This window comes from Myotis brandtii, unplaced genomic scaffold (genome assembly GCF_000412655.1).
Source record: "Myotis brandtii unplaced genomic scaffold, ASM41265v1 scaffold82, whole genome shotgun sequence".
Classification (NCBI taxonomy): domain Eukaryota; kingdom Metazoa; phylum Chordata; class Mammalia; order Chiroptera; family Vespertilionidae; genus Myotis; species Myotis brandtii.
In genome coordinates this window covers 9,944,084-9,956,612 of record NW_005371324.1, presented here as the reverse complement: position 1 = coordinate 9,956,612, position 12,529 = coordinate 9,944,084, and the positions used below count along the sequence as shown (strand labels likewise).

Genomic DNA, 12,529 nt, shown 5'->3' with positions numbered 1-12,529 from the left:
AGAATGGCTATTATCAAAAGTCAACAAATAGCATGTGTTGGTGAGGATGGGGAAAAAAGGGAATCCTTATGCACTGTTGGTGGAACTGCAAACTTATGCAGGCACTATGGAGAACAGTATAGAAATTGCTCAAAAAACTAAAATAATGTATGATCAGCAATTACACTTCTGAGTATTTATCTGAAAAAAATGAAAGCACTAATTTGAAAACATTTATGCACCTTATGTTTGTTGCAGCATTATTTACAACTGCCAACATATGGAAGCAACTTAGGTGTCCATCAAAAGAGGAATGGATAAAGAAGATACAGTATACATATACAATGAAATATTCCTCAGCAATAAAAAATAATGAAATCTTGCCATTTGTGACAACATGGATGGACCTCAAGGTATTAGGCTAAATTAAATAAGTCAGAGAAAGACAAACACTGTATGGTTTCACTTGCATGTGGAATCTAAAGAAGCAAAACAAATGAACAAAACAAAACCAGACTTATATAAACAGAAATCAAACAATGGTTGCCAGAGGGAAGGAGAATGGAGTGAAAATGGTGAATAGTATAGTCAATAATATTGTGATAAGTTAGCATGGTGACAGATTATTACTATACTTAGTGTGGTGACTGCATTTCCAGGTACATAAATGTCAAATCAAGTATTATACACCCCAAACTAATATAATATTGCATACCAACTATACTTAAAAAATAAGTAAATTTATTAAGTTTTTGAAAAGTCTGTTTTATATTCATTTGATAGTCAACTTTCCAGACAGAATTTCTATCAGCTTTGATTTTATCACTGAAGCATACACTATTTCTCTTTACTACTTCTTTTAAGTGGATATATTAATTTTCTATTTTAGATTTAATTACATTCTTGACTTCTTTTATTTATCATAAACACAGAGAACTTTTTATAATGCTGAATATATATATGCAATCTGCATGAGCTTCAAGAACCACTTTATATTAGTCACAAAAAATAATGAGGTGCAAAAGAAATGGGAAAATGTATTAAAACTCTATATCTAACTACTTCTAGGAAGCAAAAGATGCCCTGTGATATAAGTAAAATCAGTGCCAACACTCTAGAAAACACACAACTGACTGAAGATCAGATACAGCTGTTTGTGTGAGGTAATTGTGCGAAGACTGCCAAGTACATCTAGAAATCTCTGTGTTCATCCCATATTAATTGGCAAGAATTTTTCTGAGACATAATCCCAGTTAAATGGTGAGAAGTAAAGTGATATGTAACAAAAGTTTATAAACAGTTAAATATACAAGGCTAACAATATTGTCTACTTATCTGCTCTAAGATTACAAGACCAATACCTTAGTCAAGCTGAGATAGCTCCCGATAGCCTGTGGCTGAATTACTGAACAAACTAATAAACTGTTAATAGTTAAGTAAATGAAAACTTAAATATGCATTTACTGTGAATCATTATTACATAATTTTACTTCTTAAAAAGTAAACTTATAAAACTTTGGGAAAAATAAAATTTATGGCCATTATTACACTGGCATAGATTTAAAAAAAATGATTTTCAAAAACTTCACATTATCATTCAAGTACAGAATCATAGCAGAAAACCAGAGTATTTGTTTATGCAAACCCAATATAATTTTTAAAAAAGATTAAAACTGAAACTAAACATCATCATAAATAGAGGTGAGGTTCAGCTGAAATAAAAGGCATGTTTCAAAAAGTTACATTCAAGTCACAGGATCATATGATTAGTCATCAGAGACCTCCAAGACCATCTAATTTAACCCCTTTCTTTTCACTAATTTACAGGTGATCCACAAAGATTAACTAATTTATCCAAGGCTACAGCACTACAGAGACAGAAGTAAAATTTTAGTCCAAGAGTTTCTTCTTCTATGTGGTGTTCTTAGACTCCACTCCCTTGAGCATTTAGGTATCACTATCTCTATGCTTCCAAATAACTTATTTAATACTAGAGGCCCAATGCATGAAAATTCGTGCAAGAGTAGGCCTTCCATCCCCTGGCTGAGGGCAATGGATTCCCTCCGGCACCCGGGACCCGGCACCTGGGTTTCCCTCCTCCGGCTGCTGGGAGGCACCTGGGACCTGGGCTGGCTTCTCCCAGGCCAACCACAGGCACCCAGGACCCCAGATGGCTTCCCCCAGGCCGCCTGCAAGCACCTGGGACCCCAGCTGACCTCCCTCCAGCCCCCGCTTCATCAGGAAGGACATCTGGAATGAAGTCCAGAAGACATCCGGTCTAATTAATATATTACCCTTTTATTATTATAGATAGTACCTATCACACAGCATTACAACTGACCTGTTATATGTCTTCCCATTGGGTTGTATATTGCTTTAAATCATTTTATCTAGAAATCCCTGGTATCTAGCAAAGTGGGCAGTTGGTGGGTATGCAGTTTCTTGAGTGTTTCCCAAATTTCAGCACATTTTATATTGAATAAATGTTTGTTGATAGTCTCAATGCCCAATGTTGTTGTTCCTAAATCAGCTATTCTGTTCTCATAATTTTAGTCTTCATTTTAATTTAAGATTAGTTTTAAGTTAATAGGAGCTGCTAAGGAGTTTCTAGGCCCCAATATCCAGATTCTGGATCAAATATGAATGACTTATAGAAAGGCTAAAAGAAAGTTCTCTGACAAGAATTAATTTCAGATACAATCAATCATTTATCATCCATTTGGTTTTAAAGTTTTCTTTTATTTAAAGATTTTAAAATGTAATTGTAATTTATTGTTGATTTTTCCATTTTCTCAAAATTTGTGCTATAATTCTTAGAAAAAAATTCAAGTCATACCAAATGATGTAGTAGGCATCATAATACATATAAATGAAGAAAAATATTTACTCTCCCAACTCTGAAGTTTATGAATCTGAAAAAATCCCTGTGATAATCAGTTGAGAAATTGAAGTTCTTATGTAAAAATTGAACTGAAAAGAAACAAACTTAGGGAGACATAAATATTCTTTTATATTTGTCAAAACAAAGCAATTCATTCTTTTAACAAATATATATTCAGCATCTGCTACATACCAGACACTCTTTGGGACAGTTAACAGATAAGGTGATTTACAGCTTAAATGAGCATATTCACTTAACTTAAAACAAACATAAACTTATATTTGTTTTCAACTGTGGGTTACAGCCAGTGGTGTGATGAAGCTGGCTGAGGTGGCTCTGGGGAGAGCTGACTGTGTCATCCTTTCCCAGTGCAGCCTTCAGTGACATCAGGCTGGTAGCTTGAAATTGGCCACGCTGGGTGTATTTACACCATGGAAATCAGGAAACATTGATTTTAGGGCTTTTATTCTGGGGCAGAGCCAACCATTAAACATTTACCATCACACCACTGGCTATAATCATTAATGGGACATGAAGTCAATTTAGTGGATTGTGACCAACATTTTATAAAATTTAATAGAAAGAAATGGAATAAAAACATTGGCATGCATTGTGTTGTAAGAGCCAGTACTTTTCAAAGAACAACTATTAACAACAACAAAAAAGAGTATTTTTTTGTAAAATTTCAGTACCAGTTTTATCTATTTATTTATTATTTATTTATTTATATAATTTACATACCAGACAATGTGTAAAATGTATTTCTTATTATAGATCTGAGTTTTAAAAAATGTGAAACTACTACTATATTCAAGAGAATATAATTTCTTCCACAAACATTTTACAATCTTCTGGCAATTATATGTGTTGTGGTTAAACATTACCTGCTTGGGAGAGAAATAAGAACTTCATAGTTAACAGGTGAATATTTGGAAGCTTTTTGTTTCTTTCAAGGAATACCAAAGAGGAATTATAATTTATGATCACAAAGAAATGTGAGTTTGTGTCGATTTAAAATTAAATAAGACCTCTGTCTCGCCAGGATAGTGTGTTCTCATCATCTTACTCCCGTAGTCTCTGGAATGTAAACCTTCTTCTCTAACCTTTTGCTGCTTCTCTTTGCTAAGAAGGGCAAAGCCAGCCCAGTACCCCGAGAATTCCCAAATTCCTTTGTCAACATAATTATTTCATCTCAAGATGTCTTATCAAGTGCCTTATTTCTTTAGTTTTAACCAGTGCTGAATCCGTTTTTTTCATAATCTATACTTTTGTGTTATTTCTTTGTTGAGCATTTGTTATATATATTTGTTATATGATACCCCCTTCTGCATGTGTAAGTATAGGCTTTATCATCTGTACCCTACCTACCCTTTGTAGGGCTATAAAAACAAAGTTCAAGTTTGCCATGATACACAGATACCCTTTGTAGCTTCAGTGTTTCCATCTTCCTTGTGGGCTCCTGCATTCTCCTATATACTGTTTTAATAAGTACTATGGATCTTTCCAGTATGTCAGTGCTTTCAGGAAAGAAAATTTAACAATAATCAGTATTTTTAGTTGAATGGGGAGGAGGGATAAAAGATAGGATACATATACAGTATACATTATATGTAATGTATACAAGGTGGGGCAAAAATAGGTTTACAATTGTATGTGAAACAGAGTTTATTCTTATAGTATTTATTAATTATTGTATTATTTTCCTTTACAACAACTGTAAACCTACTTTTGCCACACTTTTTATATTTAGTTTTGAACTTATACTTGGTAGATTTTAATCTGTAGAAATTCCAAGGGCCTGAATTTGGGAGTATTCCCCCACAAGGATTTGAATTTGCTTCTACATGGAGCTGAATGAAGACTGCTTTATCTCATTCAATGCCATAGCTTAGTATAGACTTTTCAGGCTCAGCTCCCCACCATGCAGAAGCCTAATATTAGTGTCTAGATTCCAGTGTGATAAGCGTTTGCCTCAGGACACTTGTCTGCACCTTTATGGCTCACAGTTCCCTGATCTGGTTTCAACTCCTCTCCTTCCTTCTCTCCTTTTAACTCTTATTGTGATTTTTCTTGATCCACAAAGAATCCTCCCCCCCATTTTTGTGTACATTCAGCAATGCTTAAAAAATACATGTTTTAATTTACCTGAGATCTAGCTGAACTGTAATAAGAGGGTTCCTCAGAAAAAAGTCACATCTCCCACCACACTAAAGATGGAAGTGAAATACATGCTTTTTTGAAAAGAGAAATCATGCTTTATTCCTCTACATCAGCGGTTCTCAACCTGTGGGTCGCGACCCCTTTGGGGGTCAAACGACCCTTTCACAGGGCTCGCCTAAGACCATCAGAAAACACATATATAATTACATATTGTTTTTGTGATTAATCACTATGCTTTAATTATGTTCAATCTGTAACAATGAAATTGGGGGTCACCACAACATGAGGAACTGTATTAAAGGGTCGCGGCTTAGGAAGGTTGAGAACCACTGCTCTACATCCTCTAAACTTCTAGCATTAAACACCCATAGCAAACAGAAAGATTTAATAAAATACATATTATATGATATAGAAAGTACTGTCAAATCTTTACTGAAAAGATAGCAACTGAATTTTTGCAATGGGATTAATTCACTCCTACTAACTTGATTAAGAAATGAGTCACACCTTTCTGGATGATACAATACCTGCTTAAATGATGATATTAACTAGCTAGTACTGTCTTATGACTTGTTAATATTACATACTGAAAGATCTCAAAATTAAAAGAAGCTTATTTTTAAATAACTAGAGGCCTGATGCACGAAATTCGTGCACAGGTAGGGTCCCTAGGCCTGGCCGGCAATCACGACCAATCTGTGGGGTGACTGGTGGGGCGATCGGGAGGCCCCCACTGTCACCTGCCTTGGCTGGCCTGGCAATGCCCACTCGCCGGCCCCACCCCCCGATCGCCTTGCCGCTGCTGCTGGTCGACTCCCTCTGCAGGAGGCAACTGGCGGAGTGATCAGGGGGCAGCGCCAGCCTGCTCACCAGCCAGCCCCGCCCCCTGCCGCCACTGCTGGTTGCCTCCCTCTGTGGGGCAATTGGGGGCGGGGGGCGCTGGCACCGCCTTGGCTGACCTGGGGCCTGTGGGCTTGGAGAAACTCCTGCGTTGAGCGTCTGCCCCATGGTGGTCAGTGTGCATCATAGCAACCGGTCGTTCCACCGGTCGTTCCACCATTTGGTCAATTTGCATATTAGGCTTTTATTATATAGGATATTTTAAATTTTCAAATAATATCTATAATGATAAAAGCATAATATGCTAATTAGACCAAACGTCCTTCCTTCTGGACAAAGCCGCAGTGGGTAAGGGCCAAGGCAGAGGCAGTAGAGGCCCCCTGGCCGTGGCAGCAGCGGCGGTGGGCAGGGGCTGGGGCCAAGGCCCTTGCATGAATTTCGTGCATCGGGCCTCTAGTGCTCAACATATTTTTATTCAACCTCCAGACACATTTCCAGATGAAGTGCCTCTACATTTACAGTGATGAAACCAACTGTTAATCCACAAAGACAGCGACTATATACATATCTAGTCTCCTCCAGTAAATTCCTACTGGTAACATAAATTGAAGTACAATCTACAATAGAATAGATATCATATGTCCTTGACAAATGTGTTTGATATAAAAACGGCAGGACCAGATTGAAAGGTGCCATTAAAAGATGATCTGCAGCCCTCCCCTGATTTAAAAAAAAAAAAAAAAAGTAAATGGAGGGATCTCTGGGAGAATCACATTCATGTCCTGTAACAGATTAAAGCTGGGAACAAACATGAAAGTAGACTAAAGGCTTTCAGAGGTTACACCATTTATATTTGACTCTAATGTTCTGCAGTTTTCTGGAGGGCACTAATAATACTAGAAGGCTTCCTAGGGAAAGACAAAGCACAAATCTATTCCATGACAACGCTTGCTCCTAGAAGGGGCTCCTATTAGGCCAAGGAAGAAGCTCAGTGATAGCAGCTGGTGTGACTATATGGGGTCTGAGCTCTTTCTTTCCTCTCCTGCACTCCTAAGTCTCTGAAATGATCCAGGAAAAGTAAAATTATCTTTCATCCCTCAGACTGGGCTTGCAGGACTCAGAGCACTAATACCAATTTCTGACAGAATACATAGTAGGCTGAACAAACACATATGGATGACCAAGTCCAGAGGCAGAGAAGGAAAGTGATGTTCTTGTCTTCTGTTCAGTTTTAAGAACAACAAACAAACATTCCAGGAAACCTCCTAGAAGACATGCTCCTCACACCTCACTGTTGAGAACTGTGTCTCTTATCCATTACTATACACATGGAATTACAGTAATAATTTAGATTCAGATTCACCAGCTTGTGAGGCTACAGAAGGGCTCAGTTTTCCCAATAACCTACGCCTGAACAAAATCAGTTAGTGAGGAGGAAGAGGTATGTGGATCTGGACAGGTAACCAGTAGTGTTTCCTACAGTGTGTTTCTACCTTTCTGGGAAAAAACCACCAAAAGAAATTCTCTCTCCGACTTCTAGGGGAAGAAATAAGTATTGAAGAATTAACTATGATAATAATCAATATTAAGACAAAACAATGAAACATGTCAAGCTTAAACAAATATATATATTCTATAAAGCACTGCAATAAACTGTTTCTGGTATTTCTTGTTCTCCTAGGAACTACTGGCCCATAATATATAAATATTTAAAGGCAGTTTTTAAAACATATGGTCTAACTTTGGTATTCATAGTGGCTCAGAGAGCTTTGAGGTACTTTTGAAAATTGACATTCATGAAAGACCACCTCTATGGTCTACCACAGTGTATTGGGTAAACATATTCATGTAAAACGCATAATGTTTACATAGTACATATCATCATAAAAAGTTGCAGTATACATACCAGACTTTTCTAGTATACTATGTTGGACTATTAATAACTCAAATTTACATCCCAAAGGGCAACACTGCCCCAATTCAAACTCAAAAACAGCTGTGCAAACAAAGTGAGGGTGAGGGTTAGGTGTGTAAGATGTGAAGGGAGAGACACATGACATACTTGATCACTCAGAGATATAACTCCATGGCACCTAGTGCTGGATATATGACAGGAAATATGCTAACGTGTGCATACAAACATCTGGCCTTGTAAGTTAGTTAAAATATAATGATCAAACTGTATAGTGGTGGATTTCTATTTTAGTAAGGAATACTAGTACTATATAGTATAGAGGGGTGGGCAAAAATAGGTTTACAGTTGTGAGTACGTAAAACACAGTTTATTCTTGTATTATTATTTGTTATTACATTAGAGGCTCGGTGCATGGATTTGTGTACTGGTGGGGTCCCTCAGCCTGGCCTGCAGCTCTCTGACATCCCCTAAGGGGTCCCGGATTGCTAGAGGGCACAGGCCAGGTGGTCAGTGCACATCATAGTAGCTGGTCGGACACTTAGCATATTAGCCTTTTATATATATAGATAAAGTGCCAAGCATAGTGCTTATTATCTTCTACTAGTATAAAATGCAGCTGCCAGTGTAGCAACAGTGATTTTTTTCCCTATTCCTAGTCACTTGTTCAAAATGGTGGGAAATACTGAAAGTGGGTCTGTGACCTGAAGATGCAGTGCAATGGCCTCAAGGGTCCAACAGGATCAGAGATGATAGTCTTAAGAAGGTACTGCCTAAAGAAGAGAGGAGGCCTTTGGAAGGAGAAGGCATCTTTGGGAGCATGATGATAAAGAGGAAAGAAGGAAGCAGGCAGCTGAAGTTAATATACTGAAGGACAATACCTCTGAATTAAAAGACACACCAACTGTCTACACCCACTCCCAATGGAGCTTATTATTAAAGAAACCCTAGCAGTGTCATTTACTATAGCTAAGATGTAGAAACAGGCCAGATGCCCATCAGTAGATGAATGGATAAAAAAAAAACTGTGGTACATATACGCAATGGAATACTATGCAGCTGTAAAAAAGAAGAACCTCTTACCCTTTGAGACAGCACGGTGTGACCTGGAGACTATTATGCTAAGTGAAATAAGCCAGACAGAGAAAGACAAGTATCACATGATCCCACTTATATGTGGAATCTAATAAACAAAACAAACTGATGAACAAAATAGAACCAGAAACATTGAAGCATGGAACAGACTGACATATTTCAGAGGGAAGGCAGGGATGTATAAACAAAACAAACTGATGAACAAAATAGAACCAGAAACATTGAAGCATGGAACAGACTGACATATTTCAGAGGGAAGGCAGGGGTGCGAAGAGATTAACCAGAGAATTTATATGCATATATGCATAACCCATGGACACAGACAATGGTGCAGTGAAGACCTGGGGAGGGGGTGGGATAGTGGAGAGGGTCAATGGGGTGAGGGGGAATGAGGGGGGAAATGGTACATCTGTAATACTTTCAACAAAAATAAATTTTTAAAAACTCATTTCATTACACCTACAGAAGAGGTGCAATGAAACTAACAACCATACCTCCCTTTCATAAAATCTTATGCTATTGTTGGTCCAGGAAAACACTATACATTTAATATTTTAAAAGCAGTAAAATTCTGATTGTATTAAAGAGTTTTTTTCTTTCTTTTAGAAAAGATGCACAAAAAGATTGTAATATAGTATAGATATTTGGGTAAATATTTTATTGTAACTATATTTTTTTCTTTTTTTAGGTTCACTATTTTCTCCAAATTTTTATCTTGAAGATTTTTGTACTCTGAATAAAATTAGAAGAATGGCAAGAAAAACATATATGCTCCATCTAAATTAAACTATTAAATTTTTGCCAATTTTTTATCTCTCAATTGATATATCTCTATATATTCAAAATTTTTCTTCTATACACCTTTTATAAAAGATACTTTTAAAAACTCTGACATAAAAAAATCAAATTCGATGAACTCTTTTTTATAAAAACCTTTGCCAGGTCTAATGGATGACCTCTGTCTCACCCAGTCAAATTTCAGTAGAACTATATAATGATAATTTTTACCTCTTATACACAACTAAATAAAAATTAGAAATTTCCTATTCATCTGGATTTTAAAACTGAGAAAAGAACAAATAATACCATCCATATGCACACAACTTCCTAGCTTAAGAATTCTTACTTAGCAAGGGACACTGGATGTTGATAAAGACTTCAGTAAACTAATAGAAAAGAAAACTGTTAATATTAATAAACTAAATAAACATCTGATCTGAACCAGAATCCATATGCACACAACTTCCTAGCTTAAGAATTCTTAGCAAGGGACACTGGATGTTGATAAGACTTCATTAAACTAATAGAAAAGAAAACTGCTAATATTCATAAACTAAATAAACATCTGATCTGAACCAGCAGTTTTGAAACCATATCTTATTAAGAGATATAACATATAAAAAGAGCTGCTATGGATGAAGGTATATGTGGTGCTTTATTTATTTTTATTTTTTAAATATATTTTATTGATTTTTTTACAGAGAGGAAGGGAAAGGATAGAGAGTTAGAAGCATCAATGAGAGAGAAACATCGATCAGCTGCCTCCTGCACACCCCCTACTGGGGATGTGCTTGCAACCAAGGCACATGCCCTTGACTGGAATCGAACCTGGGACCCTTCAGTCCGCAGGCCGACGCTCTATCCACTGAGCCAAACCTGTCAGGGCTATATGTGGTGCTTTAAATCCTGCTATGTACTTTGCTCATCAGGCAGCATCTCAGCCCAGGAAGCACAGTTTGAATACCATTATTTTAATGCCATTGCACAGTTTTGCAGCTTTTAAAATCATAATATGTTAATTCTTAAAAATACAGTAAGAAAAAATTTTTGAGAAATATCAATATTCCTCACAAAACTGAAAAGGTTTTGAAAATGAAAGCAAACCTTGCAACTCTATATTCATGACAAAATAATTTAGTTTTACTATTTTAGTAAATGTATATCTTACAAGTAGTTTTAAATAGAAGTTCTGTAAAATATATACCACATTAAAATTTCAAATATTTGCAGTTTTCAGCATACACTAAAACCATTTAATGAGCAAAGGAAGTATAACAAAATGCATAAGGTGATAGTGCATCAAGTTTCAATTGATATAATAATATTAAAATTGCAAGAATATCAGATATTATTTTAAGTGTTAATTCAAAATGACAACAATGTCAACAAAAAAGATAGAGAGCTAGAAAGCAGCAATTATGCTGAAATAAATGAAATTATAAGATGTGGAGAACTTTGTACCTTTATGTGGGTTTTCAAATTCTTCAGATAAGAGGTGGTAGCAACAACCCACACTGCAAACTCCCTTGATTTTAGAATTGGAAGTAAATATTCGTAGAGTATTTGGAGCAAGATCACCACAAGTATGTAGACCTACCATCAAGCAATCCTTTAAAAATGAGAAGAAAAACAAATTTTGGCAATTAAAAGGAGGGCTAAAAAGACATCTCAGGTGAAGATTATAAATGTTCATTAGAATATATGGAGCTTTTAAAAATGACCAAATTCTACCTAGAATATACAGTGGTTTTAATTTATTTTTATAACAAATAATGATTCCCTTTGTGGACAAAATGACTGTGATCATTTATCACAACTAAATACTTTTGAGTTGATTTTTCTACTGTTTTTGGTTACCCATTTGAATTTTCTCTTTTCTGTTTCACAACTAGCCAAAGTAAAGATTGGACTAATCAAATGGAGCATGCATGACTATGACAAACTTGTGATTTGAGACACATTTATACCTTACTAATATTTTTTTAAAATTCACTTCTGCACAAATTAACCATTAAAACTTATAAAAAACTGTAATAAAAAACAAATAAAAGGTGCCAAATTAACATTTCTACTTCAACACCAAGAAAGTTTACTTAGTTCATTCCTTGCATCAAATATAATAATTTTAAATTCAATATAACAATTTTTGTTCTAAATTTTATAACATCCGTTTTATCTGAATATTCTCCTATGAACTGTTTCAAAGCCTAATTTTAATGTATACACATACTGAATGGGTACAGCTGCATGTACTCACGGAATCTTGATCAATATACCAATTTTCTTTTAATTCTTCAGTGCCTTAATTTCCTCATCTGTAAAATGAGGATAATAATGGTACAAGCACTTTGGAAAACATTGGCAGCTTACCATAAAGTGAAAACATACACTTGCTAACAATATGACCTACAAATCCAACTCTGGGCTAATTATCCAAGAGAAATAAAAACATGTTCATACAGTTAAAAAAAATGGACAGGGGACTTGAACAGACACATCTCCTAAGCAGGCATACAAATGCACATCAAAACTACAATGAGATACCACTTGACACCTGTTAGAATTGCTATTATCAATAAGACAAGTAACAACAAGTGTCAGAGAAGTTGTGGAGAAAAAGGAGCCCTCGTTCACTGCTGCTGAGAAGGCACACTGGTACAGCCACTATGAAAAACAGCACAGAAGCTCCCTTAAAAATTAAAAAAAAAATAGTTACCATATGATCGTGTAGCCCCTCTTTTGGGTATCTACCCAAAAAACTTGAAAACATTTATTCATAAAGATATATGCAGAAGAGGTTCGGCCGGTGGGGCCCCGGGGTGCAGGCCCCGAGGGCGGTAGCCCGAGCGGAGCATTGGAGGGAAGGAGTCCGCATCGTCGTC

At 36.1% G+C, this 12,529-nt stretch overlaps 1 protein-coding gene across 1 annotated transcript in view; it reads right to left on the bottom strand.

Moving 5' to 3' along the window:
• METTL25 (methyltransferase like 25) overlaps nt 1-12,529 on the bottom strand; it is a 93,512-nt gene that overhangs the window by 52,468 nt on the left and 28,515 nt on the right. Inside the window, exon 5 of the mRNA XM_014531638.1 lies at nt 11,109-11,256. Coding sequence (XP_014387124.1) covers nt 11,109-11,256 — 148 coding nt within the window. The remainder of the gene's footprint in view (nt 1-11,108; nt 11,257-12,529) is intronic.